Source organism: Denticeps clupeoides, unplaced genomic scaffold (assembly GCF_900700375.1).
Source record: "Denticeps clupeoides unplaced genomic scaffold, fDenClu1.1, whole genome shotgun sequence".
Classification (NCBI taxonomy): Eukaryota; Metazoa; Chordata; class Actinopteri; order Clupeiformes; family Denticipitidae; genus Denticeps; species Denticeps clupeoides.
Window position 1 is genome coordinate 85,493 of NW_021629759.1, and position 18,253 is coordinate 103,745.

At 46.8% G+C, this 18,253-nt stretch overlaps 1 protein-coding gene across 9 annotated transcripts; it reads right to left on the bottom strand.

The window, feature by feature from the left end:
* Nucleotides 1-621: 621 nt before the first annotated feature.
* On the bottom strand, nt 622-17,755 carry LOC114773588 (focal adhesion kinase 1-like). 9 transcript variants are annotated; one of them, XM_028965867.1, is made up of 34 exons: nt 17,316-17,684; nt 16,018-16,184; nt 15,851-15,938; nt 15,689-15,768; nt 15,555-15,617; nt 15,330-15,384; nt 14,766-14,906; nt 12,636-12,713; nt 12,455-12,559; nt 12,236-12,356; nt 12,116-12,158; nt 11,992-12,035; nt 11,785-11,802; nt 11,608-11,655; nt 11,440-11,460; nt 10,721-10,818; nt 10,549-10,636; nt 10,350-10,450; nt 10,023-10,138; nt 9,847-9,947; nt 8,829-8,918; nt 8,535-8,739; nt 7,726-7,834; nt 7,139-7,147; nt 6,781-6,867; nt 6,537-6,650; nt 6,372-6,458; nt 5,765-5,812; nt 5,385-5,421; nt 3,397-3,503; nt 3,241-3,249; nt 2,997-3,152; nt 2,836-2,916; nt 622-2,119 (listed from the first exon to the last, which is right to left on the bottom strand). In XM_028965867.1, exons 1-34 carry the CDS (start codon nt 17,403-17,405, stop codon nt 1,910-1,912), a joined length of 3,015 nt encoding a protein of 1,004 aa, XP_028821700.1. In that variant the 5' UTR covers nt 17,406-17,684; the 3' UTR covers nt 622-1,909. The 9 variants fall into 9 exon arrangements, 8 of the variants coding, with proteins under 8 accessions (XP_028821700.1, XP_028821698.1, XP_028821704.1 ...); XM_028965865.1 differs by having other exon boundaries at nt 12,116-12,161; XM_028965871.1 differs by lacking the exon at nt 11,785-11,802.
* Nucleotides 17,756-18,253: the final 498 nt, after the last annotated feature.

Here is an 18,253-nt window from a genome sequence, read left to right on the forward strand (position 1 = left end):
GCTGCCAGAGCTGGGTCACCAAAGACCACCGTTACTGACGAGACCTTTTATTAACCAAACGACACACTCCCGGGACCACGTCTCCCCCGCTTTATGGCCCCTAGTGTGAAACGAATGTCACTTCCAGCACATCTGCCTGGAGCCACGTCTCAATTCCAGGGTCAGTCCTTCGGAGGGCGTGGTCTTTTAAAATGGACGAGAATGGGAATCGTGTCCCGTTTACATGCCCAGCTGTGATGTGAGTGAGCATTATGTAACATATTCACATTTCTGTCTCATTACACAGTAATGGATTTTATTCGGAATTTTATTTAATATTGATAATTTATGCAGATTAAAATTTTTCATATCGTAGCAGACATCTTCTAAAAAGTATTCTGTTTTTGAAAGTAACTTTATTGAAAATATTGCAGTAAATATCCAGTCACTTTGCATACTTCGGTCTTAAAAAGTAAAAGTATAATACGTTGTTTGGCCAACATTTGAAGGAACCCCTGAATGGGCAAAACCTTGTTGAGCCATCATGGGCTGGTTCTGAGCTACAGAACTGGTTTTAGTCTGTTTCTACACCTGTGTAGATCCTGTGTAGAGTGGAAGGAGAACAGATTGGGTCTCTTCTGCCCTGGTCACATAAGAAGAAGCTTTATTTAGATGTAGCACCTTTCATACATGAAATGCAACTCAAAGTGCTTTATGTAAAATCCATGTAAAACAAACTAAAGGGAAGAAAAAAAAAAAAAGTGAAATCATTTAAATAAACGGATATTTAAAATAGAAAGTGAAAAGTGTATTTTGAAACAGCACGGTACGCGGTGCAGAACAACGAAATGTGTCCTCTGTATTTAACCATCACCCTTGGTGACAGTGCGTGGGGGACGGTGCCTTGCTCAAAGGGACCTCAGTGGCACCTTTGGGACTTGAACCCCCCACAGACAATAAACCAGGGGGGGAAAAAGTAATAAAAAAGTAACAAACTAAAGTTTAAAAAATAAAATAAAATAGTGCGGTGTAGACCAAAAACGATAGACAGCTATGGATAATGCTTTCAAAAGGTTCGCAGCACAATAAATAAAAGCTGCATCCCCACCAGATTTCTTATTGAATCTGGGCATTCTGACATCTGGCACCTCTTTAATCCTAGAGAAAGTGTAGATGGTTATAAGGTCCGTCATTTATGAAGGTAATTCAGTAAATACATTTTATAGACACCGGAAGCCAACGAAGATCACATAACAGAGGGTTAAACACGATCCGATTTCTTTTTTCCTTTTTTGCTGGTGCGATCTTTATAACATTTTTAACGTAAGATTTCTTACTTTCTTTCTTTGCTTGATTTCACCTTCTCTCTCACTCCCTGCAGGGGTCACCTCCGATTTTCTTCATCGACCTTTAAAGAGTTATTGTACATTTATCAACTTAATGCTGACAAAAACGAGCAATAAGGTATTCATTTCATTAAAATATCATCCGTTTTTCCTGCTACATGTACAAGATAGAGCTACGTGGAAGCACATACAAACAAAAGGGTAGGAGACCCAAAGGCATCAGACCCATCAGTCCTTATTCAGGTCGAACCAGAGCAGCCATGGAATAAATTAAATGTTTTCAATTTACAACAGATGGAGGGGAAGTCCATGCAGTGACCAGCAGAGAATCCGTCATCGCATGTTTCCGTGGGAAAGAGGACAATGATTCAATGTTCAGCAAACAGCATCCCACAGTGCAGCAGCAGCAGCAGCGTTAAGGCCAACGTCTACGGAACCCCTGGAGGATCTTCATCCAGCACCAGCCGCAAGATTCCACAGCAGAGATGCAGTGACATCGCTTCTGGTAGCCCCCAAAGTAGGGGACTCCAGCACGCTGGTGTAGCATTCTCTCTCTCTCGCTCGCTCGCTCACTCACACACCCATCAGTGAGGCTGTGGCTGCCCCATCTGCAGCCGTGCTTGGTCGATGATGTCCAGCAGGTTCTTGGCGTCGACCGCGAGTGCGTGTGCAGCGGTCAGGATCTGCTTCTTGTAGTCCTGCTGCAAGCTGGTCATCACGTACTTCTGCGCCAGCTTTGTCTTACCGATCAGTTCGGCCAAATCAGAGTTTAGCAGCTTCTGTGCCATCTCCACCTGCAGATCACAAGGACATCTTCACTGGTAGAGCAGAGTCACGTGAATGTTAACGTCAGTGGTAACATTAGTGTTAGTGTAAATGTGAGGATGTGCATTAAAGGTCCCCTGACATGATTTGTCGGTCCCCTAATACTGTATCTGACGTCTCTTGGTGCAGAATTACAGCCACTTTGATCCAGTCCCACAATGAGATTTCCCAGGATGCACCGTTTCAGTGTCTGTTGCTTTAACTGGGAACCTGTAGCGGCCTATGGAAGTTGGGAAGTTGAGCGGGCATCCGCCATTCAACACCATTCAACTTGTCAAATTCCCAATCTGCTCTCCGAACAGCGAATCAGAACGGCCAAACCGCTCTTTACACCTTTCGCCATTTCTAGCCACCCACCGCAGGACCATAGACAGGCTCGGGGAACTCGTATTAATGTTCAATCCTCGCACATAGTCACATCTTCATGATAAGGGACCTTTAATATTAGTGTCAGTGTTAATATCAGTGTGAATGTCAACATCATTGTTTTTGTTCGCTTCAGTATTAATATGAGTGTGAATGTTAATGTCACTATTAATGTGAGCATGAATCGTAGCATCAGTGTTAATGTGAGGATAACCATGTTAGTGCTTATATGAGTGTGAATGTTCATGTCAGTGTTAATATAAGAGTGGTTGTGTCAGTTTTACTATGTGGTAATGTTAGCGCTGGTGTTAAGGATTACTTTGCGGTGTGTGCTAGCAGGCAGGACGTGGATTGTCTCGTCCACTGAGGCCAACAGCATCCTCAGAGCCAAACCCACTTCCTGAAAAAAACATGACCTGCTTCAGATACGTGTTAGAAACTGGGACTGAAGGTGGAGCTTCCACCATCACGCACACTCACCTTCACCATTGGGACGTACTCCTCTGGAGGCGCTGGTTGGATCTTGCTGGACATTTCGATGACAGCCTTGACCAGCCCAGTCACATTTTCATAAACTTTATCACTGGACCGGTCCAGGTTTGCTGTAGGACCCGTGCTTATGTCCTGGGGCTGAATCTGTCCACACAGGAAAAGGGATCACCAACACAAAATACAAGATGGCGAACACTATCTGAACACTGCTGACAGACAGGCGGGCTCTCACCTTCCAGGGCTACAGACAGATCCGCAGGTTCAAGATTGAAGGAGAACATGCAAATTGAAAGAGAAAACGGTCCGTCAGTCGAGAACTGGGTAGCAGACGTTCTCTCATTCCACTGATTGAGGCATACTGGTGAAGGAAGCAAAGACGTGTGGTTACCTTCACCCCCTCATTGTAGCTGCTGTCTGTGGGGGCCATGGCCACCGCTCTGGTCAGGTGTGAAGGAGCTCCAGGACGGGGAGGCTTCTTCGGAGGTCCTGTCTGATCTGAGGAGAAAGGAGTTTTTTTTCTAGCACAGTACATAGTGAAATGTCTCTCCAGGACCATGGTGCACCATGCACAAACAGAAGAGGACAGAAGTGTTGGCATGCAAACCGTCCACAGTGCAGGACAGGACAACTGGGAACAGAGAAACAGCGAGACACTTGGAGATGAAGTAGTGTGTTAATACGTGATACGTTTCTCATAATCAAGTCGTACCTGGGTGCAACAGGACAAGACATGATGCAGGAGAACATTGATATGAATAACGGGAATATTGCTTATTCACCTGCTTATTACTCCAGTTCATCTGTGTGTGTGTGTGTGTGTGTGTGTGTGTGTGTGTGTGTGTGTGTGTGTATGTATATTGTTATTGTGTATATTGTAGGAGGAACCGTTCAGGTTTGTGTGTGTCTGATAAGATAAGAGAAGGGGGCATAGATCATTGATATTAAAACAGGCATATTGTGCTGTGTGAGTGTGTGTGTGTGTGTGTGTGTGTGTGAGTGAGAGAGAGAGAAGTTAATAGGTCATGTACATAAGAGATATGACACGCCCTTTGTTATTTTCAGTGTACATGCTGCCACTTGGTCAGTTCATCCGTAGACATGGGGCAGATTAGAATTTTTCTGGCCCTGGTACATCTGTAAAGAATTGTGGTGCTGATTTGTCATTTGAATGTCACATTCAAAATATTTCCAGGACAGCGTACTTCCACCTAAGGAACATTGCTAGAGTTCGGAAGCGTCTCTCCATCTCTGACGCAGAGAGATTAGTTCACACATTCATAACATCCAGACTGGATTACTGTAATTCTCTGTTTTCTGGTTGCTCTGCTGCTTCATTTAATAAACTTCAGCTCGTCCAAAACTCTGCAGCCACAGTTATTGTATTCTTTGCATTGGCTTCCATGCTGCCACACATGAGTGAGTGAGTGAGTAAAACACTCGCCCGTGAACCAGAAGACTCGGGTTCAAACCCCACTTACTACCATCATGTCCCTGAGCAGGACACTTAACCCTGAGTGTCTCCAGTGGGGGACTGTCCCTGTAACTACTGATTGTAAGTCGCTCTGGATAAGGCCGTCTGGTAAATGCTGTAAATGTATTGGCTTACAGGTAAGTTCCGTTTTGACTTCAAGATTCTGCTTATCACCTGCTTATTACTCCAGTTCATCTTTTTAACCTCCTAGTCCCTCATAACCCACCACGCTGCCTTCGTTCTCTGGGAGAAGGCGTACTTGCTGTTCCCAGTGTATGCAAGGTCACTGCTGGAAATACAGCATTTGCTAATAGAGCCCCAAATCTTGGAACAATCTTCCGAGGAACGTACGGGATTCAGATGCAGTATCAGTATCCAGTCTAAAAACCATTAACAACACGCCCCTCAGCATAAGTAACGCTGCAGTAGTCAGTGTCGCCAGAAATGTCTAGTTCTCTGTTCAGTTACTGTCACAACTCATCACTAACGCTTCACTTTTCTCTTCCCTTCGCCATCCACTCCACTGTGGATGGTATATCCTGCCTGGGGAGTGGTCACGTGACCTGGCCGACCTCCATGGACTGTCCTACTTGGCCCTCTGCTGACCCCATCCGATAGTCACCTGCTGGGACTCTACGCTGCTGAGTGTTGGTTCCTCTCAAGGTTTTTCTTCCTCTTGGAGGGAGTTTTTATTTCTTCTTGCCCCTGTTGCCTCTGGCTTGCTCACCTGGGGCTTTTGTACTGATCTATTTCTTAGGTGCTTTGTGACAATATACATTATAAAAAGTGCCATATAAATAAAGATTGACTGATTGAATGACATGCATACAGCGCCAACAGGCCACTAATCCACGAATCCACCACTAATCCTGCACTCCCACCTTAAACCCATACCCTCTCCTTACCTTTTCCCACAGGCTGGTAGACATGCTGGTTTCCTGTCTTAAGAACACAGAAAAGGCAGTCAGAGTGGTCAAGACTAGTCACTCAACCAAAATGCCCCCACACACACACACACACACTTGAGGTAAACACACCTCTTCATGGGATTTTGGTTTAGGATTGGGTGCACTATTTTCAACCTGGCGATAAGGACAGAACTCAGTTAACTTTCAGATAACTATCAAGTGGTCCTTTCATCCATTTATGTAAATCCTGAAAATGCCCTACACTAGTGAACAAGATCAGCACCTTTTGTGCCGGGTCAGAAATATTGTCCGAGAAAGGCCTACATATCGGCACTTGCACACTTGTTACACTAATGTAGAATAAAACTGTAACCTACCGATCCCCGGTGGCTGGAGTCGTCTCTGGACCTCCTCACGTCAGGCTTCTGTACAGAGAAACAGACGGGTGGAGAAAATGAGGGCGGAAGAATGTCACACGCGCTCTTCTTCAGCATCACCTCGCTACATCTGCACGTCCATACGTCACGTCGCTACATCCGTACCGGTTTCACGAAGCAGGATCTGAAGGCCTGCATGGCGCACTGTGGTGTGTGAGTGTGTGGTGTGAGTTCTGTCCGCTGGAGCAGGGAGATTCTGAATCCTGCCTGGCCACGCCCCTTTTCTCCCTCCACCCGACGCGATGAATAATCGGTTGAGTAACCGTTTCCTCCGTTCTTCAGCCACCAGTAATTACGGATGAATTCCCATCACTCACCTGAGTACATCACGCATTGGCACTTAACATTCCTGGATTAGACAACACCCGAGGCATCTTCATCAGATTCCACAGTTAATGTAGGTCCAGTTAGGACTGGTTACGGAAATTTGCTCATGTTTAACACACACACCACCATCTTTACACTGCCTGTACTACACCTAGTACTGTGAGAAGGAGTAAGAAGACAGGTGGAGAAGAATTCTCTCGCTGAGTTGACGCGCCATTACCAAGAAAGGCCCCTCCTCCTGCTGCAGCCAGTGCTGCTCTTCCTGTATCTGCTTCATCTGTTCCTCTACAGCGCACACACCAGAGTCCTGTACACACACGCACACACGTCATTAAAGCAAAGAAACACACGCGCACACCCATCAATAACCGAATCCACACCTCACCTCAGTGCAGCTGGACCAGGTGGGCGTGTCAGGGGAGGGTCTGCCGCTGTTCCAGTGAGAGTCGATCCCGTGGACGTGGGGCGGGTAGGTGTGGGGACCCAGATATCCTGACACCTACAGTAACAGCACATGCACACACACACACACACACACACACACACACACACACACCTCAGCTTCCTGAAGGAAATATATGCATGGATGTATGAATGGATGTTTGCATACGAACTACAGTGGTCTTTACCTGATACTGGTTCTGCATGCCCATGTGCTTGGGGCTGGGATGGAATGCCTCGCTGGAACGTGGACTGGGATAACCAGGTCTGCTGGGCTACACACACACACACACACACACACACACACACACACACACATTCTAAATACGCCCACATTCTCAAGCTGAGCTGATGGAACTGTGTTAGGGGTAAATACACGTTGAGCTGTTAAGGAGATGTGTTGGGAGGTTGTAGAGATGTTTTGGGGTTTAAGGAGATGTGTTGGGGGGATAGGTAATGCAGCTGCTTGTATAGAGGGGTCACAGAAGGTAAGAGGTCAGAGGAACCTGAGGGGTTCAGTCAGGAAAACAATCTCAGGCAAAGTACCTGAAATACCTCATCAGATCAACAGCAGCACAGAAAACGGCAGACAGGAGAGAAGAGTCACTTGGCAGTCAACACACACACAAGTACACACACTTGTTTTTGTGCTACAATTGTGTGTAACTGGACACATATGTATAATCTGAATAATGTAGGGTGGTAGTAGCCTAGTAACACACTCGCCTATAAACCAGTAAAGCATAAAAAAGTAAACCATAGCTGTCATTTGTTTAATTAGTTTTTCTCATCACAGTAGTTAAAAATATTAGTTTGCTCTTTTAAACTAATTTATGCTTATGAGTATTTTTTTACTTTACTATAATGCTACTGACAGCAGGTTTGCTCACATTACAGCAATGCTAAAATATAAGGTGTGACAGATTACTTCCATTTTTTTTTTCTCTCAGTGTTCCATTGTGTCCCTGAGCAACTCTGAGTGTCTCCAGGGGGACTGTCCCTGTCACTACTGATTGTAATGCGCTCTGGATAATGCTGTAAATCTTCTATAACACGATGGGTTGGACTGAGTCTTGTCTGTAAGGACTGGGCAGGTCCCAGTATGCACCTGTGGGTGTGTCGCACTGACTTACTTTGGGCGGAGCCTCGTCTGCTCCTGAGTCCCAGCAGACAGTGACCTGCCGCCTGCCCTCCGTTCTGCTGCGCTCCTCCTGCCGCTGCTTCTCCTCTTCCAGAATGATGCTGGGGAGCAGAAACATTGCAGTGAAATTTGAAAAGTGAAACGGTGCACACAGTGAAATTTGTCCTCTGCATTTAAAGACCCCATCACCCTGAGTGGGCAGCCATGACAGGCGCCCGGGGAGCAGTGTGTGAGGATGGTGCTTTGCTCAGTGGCACCTCAGTGGCTCGGGATTCGAACCAGCAACCTTCTGATTACAGGGCCGCTTCCTTAACCGCTAGTACACCTCTGTCCCAGTCAGATGATCCTGTAGACCCACTATGTGTGGATGTGTGTGTGAAGAGCAACGCTTGTTTGTGGGGACCAGAAACACTTTCTGCTCCTTTCTGTGTCAGATCATACATGACCAGACAAGATGAGGACCACACACACACACACACACACACACACACCAAAGCAGCTGTTGCCAGTACAGGTCCAAGGCTGAGAAGTGACTCCAGGCGTGTCACGAATTCAGAGTAAAACGTGGTGGTGTGTCTGTGTCTGTTACATTTAAAATCTCCACACTGATGACAGGAAGTGGCCGTGATCCTGAGTGTGAGTTATTCGTGTCTCAGTGTGGAATGAATTGTTGAATCTTTGGAAATCATTGAACCTGGGATGAGTGATACTGAACTCCTGACCTGGATTTGGACCCCGGACCTGAACTTGGTGTTACTCTGATCTTGTGAACCCTTCAGAGTCTGTGTGACCCTCACTGACCAGAGCTGGGCTTTGAGTTCGGTGAAGCGGGGTCTCTTGCTGGGGTCGTAGGTCCAGCACTTGGTCATCAAGCTGTAGAGGGTGGGTGGGCAGGCAGGAGGCATAGCCAGTCGCTCGCCGCTCTCGATGCGTCCGATGACATCGTTGTTCTTCACATCCTGGAAGGGCTTGACGCCGTACATGAGGATTTCCCACATGCAGACGCCTGTCAGACAAAGTCACAAACTCCAGTCATCCACACAAGTCACACTTGCCACATCATACCCTCACACATGATGCCCCACCCACACTCACCAAACATCCACACATCACTGGCTGAGGTGAAGCGCCTGAAGTTGATGGACTCTGGTGCCATCCACTTAATGGGCAGCTTTCCTTTAGAAGCTGAGGGGCAGAAGGGCTTTAATGTCCGGATCAGTTCGACTCTACTCTGTACAGTAGAGTACTTCATCTCATAATTGATGCATCGCAATGCAGATATGGACAATTCTGTATGAATGCAGTGCAGAACTCCAATCTCACTGACGTATTTGAAAACATAGGGTGAAGAAAAAATTGGTTAGCTGCATCACGATTAATCGATAATTGATGTATAGATAATCGTAATCAAATCGCAAGACCAGTGAGGGTTCACACCTCTAGTTCAGATGTATGTGTGAACGAGTCTTTAACTCTATTCTCACTGACATTTTTTAAAACATTATGTGATGTAATGTTGAAATAATTGATGGGCTGCATCATGATGACTCGATAATTGGTGCATTGATAATCATAATCGAATCGCAAGACCAGTGAGGGTTCACACCTCTAGTTCAGATGTATGTGTGAACGAGTCTTTAACTCTATTCTCACTGACATTTTTTAAAACATTATGTGATGTAATGTTGAAATAATTGATGGGCTGCATCATGATGACTCGATAATTGGTGCATTGATAATCATAATCGAATCGCAAGACCAGTGAGGGTTCACACCTCTAGTTCAGATGTATGTGTGAACGAGTCTTTAACTCTATTCTCACTGACATTTTTTAAAACATAATGTGATGTAATATTGAAAAGATTTGATGGGCTGCATCACGATGAATCGATAATTGGTACATTGATAATCATAATCGAATCGAATCGCAAGACCAGTGAAGGTTCACACATCTGGTTCAGATGTATGTGTGAACGAGTCTTTAACTCTATTCTCACTGACGTTTTTTAAAACATAATGTGATGTAAATGTTTAAATAATTGATGGGTTGCATCATGATGAATTGGTGCATTGATAATCATAATCAAATCGAATCGTGAGTATTGTGCTGTACCTTTATAATAAGAACTGTCCTCCATGTATCTGGACAGTCCAAAGTCTCCCAGCTTCACACTGTCCAGACTGGACACCAGGACATTTCGAGCAGCGATGTCCCTGCAGGAGAATCCGGCTGCAGCTCTTAATAAACAGGGCTACCGGCAGACAGTAAATACAGCAGCGCGGAGTTACCTGTGCACAAAGCGCTTGCCCTCCAGATAGGCCAGAGCCGTGCTGAGCTGGAAGGAGAAGAGGATGAGCGATGCCAGTTCCAGGCTGTACCTCCTCACTTGCAGGAAGGAGCGCAGCTGTGAGGCCGAAAGGGGTAAAAATTATAGGAATGCACACTACAAATCATACAGGAAGGATAGGTACTATAGACCGGAAGTTCCTGATGCTCACTGATCATTGACTGAACCGATGTGATTGGGTTTGGGCTCAATTTGTATCGTTTTAGTCGGGCTCACTGAAGAGTGATGGGTTCTATACACTGTACCTTCTCCAGCAGGATTGTCTCACCTCTCCCAGAGTGCACAGCTCCATGATGATCCACACTGGGTTTTCTGTGATCACACCAAGCAGCTTCACAATGTGAGGGTGGTCAAACTGCCGCATGGTCACTGTACGTACACACACACACAAAAAAAAAACTGCCAGTAGTTACATAATCCTTCAGCACTTAGAACATGAAGTGGAGAAGGAACGAGTAGAAACTCACAGGCCTCCTGGAGGAACTTCTCCCTCACACTGTCGGCAGTGCTGCTCTTGCACGTCTTAACGGCCACGGCAAAAACCGGGTTCCCCTGCTGAAACGCCCAACAGATGTTGTGCATGAAGGCCATTTCTACACATTTTATGGGTCTGAAGACATCCGGTGAGGATGTCCTTACCGGAATCTTGTACACGCCTTGGTGGACATCTCCAAACTGTCCCTGTCCAATGCAGCGTCCGAGTTCTATCCGGTCTCTGTCGACCTCATAGTCCCTGACTGAAATGAGATGACCGTGTCACGTTCACTTCATAGTGCAAATACAGAGTCAGATGGGTCAGATCTGTGGACAACGTCGTAAAATCATTCCACATTCCACCTACCTGCATTATTAATTTACAGTCATATTCAGATTGACACGCTTCATTTCATTTGGCCTTACATTGATTTACAGGGAGTTTGTTTGTCACTAATCATGTGCTTCTTTGTTCTCTGAATTTTTGGGGCAGTCCCTTCCTGGTCGGGAAATGTACATTTCGGGGCCTGTTTATTAGGCCATATCAGGTCTTAGTGGATTTTTTGCTTTGTATATGTTTGGGACATAAAACGCTGCCTCATGTCTTACAAGCACTAAACTGTAAAAATGAGCAATTTTATAACAGACTGGACCCCCTTTTTCAATCTGCGACCATCCTGAAGAACCAGGAGAGCGTCAAGCTCCCCATCAGCAGAGAACAAATTCAGTTTGAACATGCTAGATTTATTACTCTTATGAGTCTTTCTCCTTCATGAAACATCGTGAAAATAGTCAGCACTACATGAGTTCAGAACATGCACACATCAGAAGCACACAGAACATCCAAACACACACATGCGATTCAAAGACAGAAGGACCTTTACCTGGAACAAATCCACAGAACTCTGCAACACAGACGGTGTTAAAGAAACGATGGTCGATTCACACATCAGCAAAACCAGTTCAACCAGTAAACCCCAACTGTGTACAGCAACACACACACACACACACACACACACAGAGCAGAGGCTGCGATCCTATCAAGAACTTACTGGATGGAAAGGTGTAGGTATCTTCATCTATGATCTCAGTGTAATCATCTGTTTCGAAACAAATGCAAAAGAGGATCAACATGCGCGTGCCCTCACACACACACACACACACTTTACACACACACACACACACACACACTTTACACCCTGATTTATCAGTGTGTTCTGAAACATTACCATCACCACTAACACCATCTGTTCTTCCGAAAGCACACGTGAGGAAGAGAAGAGAAGAGACTGGAGGTCAGTTTAGTTATTGCTCCACCAGAGGGCGCCGCGCCATGGCACGTCGTCAAGCACAGCGTCACATGACTTCAGTGAGGAGGATGTGCAGCTGAACTCAGGTCAGGTACCAGACGGTCAGAGCAGAGCCCAGCGACGTACCTGAAACGTGGAAGGCCTTGGTTTGCCTCTCGTGGATGGAGGTCCTGAGCAGGAAACATTAAAAACATGGATTGGCACACAGAGCACACAGAAGCCTCAGCCAATGAGAGCAAAGATCACTCACTTCGGAGCAGCTCTGGGGATGGAGGGCAGAACTCGCTCTCCCTCTGCTGGGTGGAAACAGCATCGCGTTAGTCTGTAGCTCAGCGCCACGAGTCACGCGGAGGTTTAAGGTCAAGCGTACCTTTCTGCACACGATGGACGATAAAGGACTGTGAGCTCCCGCTGACCAACCGGCAGTAGCCATCAATGAGGTCAGCCATGTTCTCTGCTAGAGTCAGAGACGATGTGGTCACACTCAGAGGCTGGAGGTGGGAGGGGCATACACACACACAGAAAACACACGCAATGCTTTGGATTCAGTTGTGGCAAACTGAATGTTATTTAATTTAAATGTTCTCACCTCGGCAGCACCGGCCACGTCCAGCAGCAGCTGGTTCTTGCCCCGCTCCTCACTGCAGCTGTACTCGATCTTCTGCACCTGCGAGAACGTGGCCAGGTGCGTGGGCTGGGGGCACAACCAGCATCTGGGTCAGTACCAACAGCAGCCATCAAACCTGGAGCCCGGGCGTTCACACACGCACCGTGGAGCCTTTATCAGTCAGGTAGCCGATGCCGTCCTCAGGGCCGATGACCAGCTCCACCGATATCACCCAGCTGGACTGTCAGACAGACGGCCATCAGAGGGGAGATTCAGAGTCAGAAAACTTTATTAGTCCCGAAGGAAATTGCTCATGCAAGACATACAACAAGTGCACAGAGACACAGACATACACTGTACATTAATAAGTATAAATAAAAATTTAATAAAAATAATGTAGTAATGGCTAAGGCAGCATTTGGGCAGCGGTGGCCTAGTGGTTAAGGAAGTGGCCCCCGTAATCAGAAGGTTCCCCAAGGTTCCGCCAAGGTGCTACTGAGGTCTCCTTGATGAAGGTACCGTCCCCACACGCTGCCCCCCGGGCGCCTGTCATGGTTCCCACTGCTCACCAAGGGTGATGGTTAAATACAGAGGACAAATTTTGTTGTGTGCACATGTGCTGTGCTGCAGTGTCTCACAACGACAATCACGTCACTTTAACTCTATTGCACATTATGTAAAACGTTAAAACGTTGAGTCAACAAGTGAATTATTGCACAGTAAAATACAGACGAACAGCAGCAGAAGAATCCATGTTGATTACAGACTTACAGGTAGTGAGTGTAAGGTAGAGAGAGAAAGAGAGAGAGAGAGAGAGAGGGGGGGGGGGGGGGGGCACTTAGTGTGTGAGTGAGTGGCAGAAGGGTGAGTTAAAGTTAAAAAGAACCTGACCTGAACGACACAAAGGTTGCTGCTGCCATTTTTATTGTGGCAATTTGAGTTTACTCCGGAATGTTATGGAGAGGGTTCAGATGAACGGCAAAGTCCCTCTTAATCCCAAAAGCCCATTTCAACTGCATTTCAGACCGGCTGAGATCATTTCAGCGATCCTCTCGTTAACACGAGTGTGCTGTTGAGGAGCACAATGCTGGAGATCATTCTGTCATTCTGACTGAGAATAGCAGACTGCGTGCTTTAAAAGCTGGAGATCACTGTTCTTCCTCTGTTAACCATGGTAACCTGCAAGGAAACACGTGCAGTCGTCACTGCGCTGCATAAAAAGGGCTTCACAGGCAACGATCGACCATTTAAGTTCGGGGAACAAAACATTGACATTTTGGGTCCACGGTCAGGAAAGTCCCCGGACCTTAATCCACCCTCAAAAGGCGGGTGGACAAACAAAAACCCACCAATTCTGACGGTCCAAGCACTGATTAAGAAGGAACGGGTCGCCATCAGTCACGATTCGGCCCAGAAGTTGATTGACAGCCTGTCAGGGCGAATTTCAGAGGCCTTGAAAAAAAGGGCCGACACTGCGGATATTGACTCTCTATATAAACCTGATGTAATTGTCAATAAAAGCCTTTGCACGTTCTAAAATGCTTGTAGTAATAATTACATACACAACAGAAACAACTGACAAAAATATCAAAACCAGTATTTGTGTCGTTCTCTATACTATAAATCTCAGTTAATCACATTTAATAAAGAATAAAAGAAACTAATCCAAACTCTTAAAGTGAAGTGATTGTCACATGTGATACACAGCAGCACAGCACACGGTGCACACAGTGAAATGTGTCCTCTGCATTTATCCCATCACCCTGAGTGAGCAGTGGGCACCATGACAGGCGCCCGGGGAGCAGTGTGTGGGGACGGTGCTTTGCTCAGTAGCACCTCAGTGGCACCTTGGCGGATCGGGATTCGAACCAGCAACCTTCTGTTTACGGGGCCGCTTCCTTAACCACTAGGCCACCACTGCCTCATACAAGTAACTGTTGAGATCAACTCAGAAATGAAGGAAGAGGTGGTAGTGGCCTAGTGGGTAACCCACTCGCCTATGAACCAGAAGACCCAGGTTCAAATCCCACTTACTACCATTGTGTCCCTGAGCAGGACACTTTAACCCTGAGTGTCTCCAGGGGGGGACTGTCCCTGTAACTACTGTTTGTAAGGCGCTCTGGTAAATGTAAATGAATTGAATGATACACCTTCAGCAGATTGTTGGAATTCACCATAATTTCATCTCATTGCTGTAAAATGCTGTGAGATCGGCTGTGGATTGAGAAGGTGACACGATGCTCTGTGCCCCCTGAGGGTGGGTCAGGAAAAGGTCACGGCGAAAGGCACTCACCCCCAGGGCACATTTGAAATACTCCTTATCGAAGCGCAGCAGGGGGGACAGGGTCTCCAGGAAGGAGAGGACGCTCTGTTCCTCGTCCAGGTGGGCCAGCTGCTGGAAATTCTGCTGAATCTGCTTCCTCAGCATCTTCGGCTGCAGAATCACACACATCAACGTTTACCATGAGCAGAGCCGAGGAACCTCAGCAGAACGCAAATACCCACGATATTGTCACTGGAGTGAATGTTTTAAATGTTCTAAATGATAAATGCTGTAAATGTTTTGATCGCAGGTCATCTTTTCTAATAACTGAGCATGAGAACACCACCTTCATCTGTTTACACAGAACCAGAACCTCACAGGATCTACCAACGATAATCATCATGATCATTTATATTCTGTACAACCCTTTATCACACACACACACACACACACACACAAACACACACAAACACACACTCCCACGAGAGACAATGACCTATTTCTGTTTGTTGGAGAGAACAAATGAGCATTGGAGTGTGTGTGTGTGTGTGTGTGTGTGTGTGTGGAGTCTGGACTCCACCCCTCAGCTCTCACCTTCACAGACTCCAGCAAACTTCTGGGAAAAAATCTCTTCAAACCCACATCCTTCCTGTATGAAAAACCAAGGCGGGAGGTGCGAGGTCACATGACTGCATGATCACATGAGCGCAGCCTTACGCTTGAACGTAAGGCTGCGCTCACGCACAACAGCTGAACATAAGGACTAAAGTTCACATCCTTCATCACAAACAGGAACTGTCATATCATTAAGGAACTTACTCCAACAGGTCAAAATTGGACTTCTTGTCCAGAGCATTTCCTCTTATCTCCCTGAAATACCTCCTGAGAAGGAAAACAAATCTTCTGATTAGATAAAAAACTGATCCCCCGCCCACCCCACGCAGCTTCCTCACCTGATCTCCAGACAGCCCAGCTTCAGCGCAACATCCTGCTCCACCTGCCCTCCATCTTCCAGCATGTAGTCACTTTTAACCTGAGGACCAGAGAGACAGTTTTCACAGCGAAACCTGCGTTGGGGCTGGAACACGGCTGCAGGTCGTGGGAATCCTGCTCACCTGCTGGTAGAAATAGCTGAGCGTCGCTTGGTCCTCTCTGAAGCGGCTCAGAAAGCCCTTCGGCAGGTAGCGAATCCTCAACTCGTACCTGAAAGGGAATTTAAAAGAAGTTGCGTTTCCAGGCAGAGAATAAAAGTGTCAGATGATCGGGAGTGCATCGAAATAACCTCCACTCGTCGCGTGGGAGCTGCCGCTCGTATCGCTCTCTGACGTGGGACAGCAGCAGGTTGGGGTGGAGCCAGTGGACTTCACCGGAGTTCAGGTCACTGAGCCGCAGCCCAAAGCATGAGATGAACTTCACCCGGTGGACCTCCAGGATCTTCTGAATGACACCCTGTGAACAAAACACAGTCAATATTTGCAGATGCACTAGTGTGTGTGTGTGTGTGTGTGTGTGTGCATACAGGGCATCCGGAAATTACTCACAGCGCATCACTTTTTCCCACATCTTGTTATGTTACAGCGTTATTCCAAAATGAATTAAATTGATTTTTTTGTTCTTCAGAATTCTACGCACAACACCCCACAATGACAAAAAAAAAGTGTACTTGAGGTTTTAGCTAATTTATTAAAAGTAAAAAAACTGAGAAAGCACATGTACTCTGAGCTCAGGTGCCTCCTGTCTCCCCTGATCATCCTTGAGATGTTTCTGCAGCTTAATCGGAGTCCACCTGTGGAAAAACACTCGATTGGACCTGATTTGGAAAGACACACACCTGTCCACATACGATCCATGGTGGACAGTTCACGTCAGAACACAAAACCAAGCATGAAGTCCAAGGAGTTGTCTGTAGACCTCCGAAACAGGATTGTCTCCAGGCACAAACCTGGGGACGGCTACAGAAAAAAATTCTGCTGCTTTGAAGGTCCCAATGAGCACAGTGGGCGCAATCATCTGTAAGTGGAAGAAGTTCTAAAGCACCAGGACTCTTCCTAGAGCTGGCCACCTATACAGATTTCCAGAGGTCCTTCTAGGAGGACAACCATTTCTGCAGCAATCTACCAATCCGGCCTGTATAATAGAGTGGCCAGATGAAGACATTCCTTGGAGGTCTGCCTGGACACCTGAAGGGTTCTCAGATTATGAGAAACGAAATTCTCTGGTCTTTGTTATGAATGCCAGGCATCACGTTTGGAGGAAACCAGGCACCGGCCATCACCAGGCCAATACCACCCCTACAGTGAAGCATGGTTGGGCCAGGTCAGGATAGAAGGAAAGATGACTGCAGCAATGCACAGAGACAGTTCATCTTTCAAAGGAGTGGCTGCAGGACAGCTCTGCGAATGTCCTTGAGTGGCCCAGCCAAGGCTGTGAATACTTATATACATGCAATTTCCCCGTATTTTTTATTATAAATCCATCCATTTTAGAATAAGGCTGTAACATAGCAAAACGTGGGAAAAGTGATGCGTTGTGAATACGTTCTGGATGTACTGTTTGCTTGTGTGGGTGTAAAGCTCCTACTCCGACGTCGGTGGAGTCCCCGTGCCGGACGATGCTGGCCCAGCTGCAGGGTTCACTGTTGGTCTCAAAGTAGTGGAAGACCTTCAACATGTTCTCCAAAGCTCCCCCACAACCGTGCTGTGGCTTCACTGCCCTGTCCGACCCGTGGCTCACGCTGGGGTCAGGGGTCTGTGCTGCCGCATCACTGGTAGGAGCTACATGTCCATCGCACTCTGTCAAAGTACAACAGAGACCATCTGAACATTCTACAGCTTTTCATAGCAGGTCTACATCTCTGGCATCGTCCCCTGCAGATGCCGATCAGAACCATCTACTATGGGGGACAAGGGTTAGAGCAGTAATAATTAAAAAGGGAAAAGATGCAAGATGTGCAGAGGTGTTGTTTCTCCTGTACTAAAACTTCTGTGTTACTGAGAGGTGCCCCATATGGTTCCTGGCTTTACACTGTGGCAATATATACTGAACCTACTTGGGTGACCTCCTAAAGCTCACTTCTAATGTCAGGGTCCAGGACAGTGGTCCAGATTCAAGATCTTTCATTTGAAAGTAACATGCAATGAAATCCCTGAACTTCAAAATTCAACACGGTTACACAGCAGCTCCACAGCCAAACTACAGAATCCAACACCGTTACGCGGCAGCTCCACAGCCGAACTACAGAATCCAACACGGTTACGCGGCAGCTCCACAGCCGAACTACAGAATCCAACACGGTTACGCGGCAGCTCCACAGCCGAACTACAGAATCCAACACGGTTACGCGGCAGCTCCACAGCCGAACTACAGAATCCAACACGGTTACGCGGCAGCTCCACAGCCGAACTACAGAATCCAACACGGTTACGCGGCAGCTCCACAGCCGAACTACAGAATCCAACACGGTTACGCGGCAGCTCCACAGCCGAACTACAGAATCCAACACCGGTACGCGGCAGAGA

Excerpts from the sequence above, each read along its gene's own strand:
- LOC114773588 (XM_028965865.1), bottom strand. The coding sequence starts at position 17,405 with ATGTTGAAGGTCTTCCACTACTTTGAGACCAACAGTGAACCCTGCAGC. Across the intron at positions 15,385-15,554 it reads TCCAATTTTGACCTGTTGGA|GAAGGATGTGGGTTTGAAGA; the intron begins GTAAGTTCCTTA and ends TTTTTCATACAG. Across the intron at positions 7,835-8,534 it reads GAACTCAAAGCCCAGCTCTG|CATCATTCTGGAAGAGGAGA; the intron begins GTCAGTGAGGGT and ends TCTGCTCCCCAG.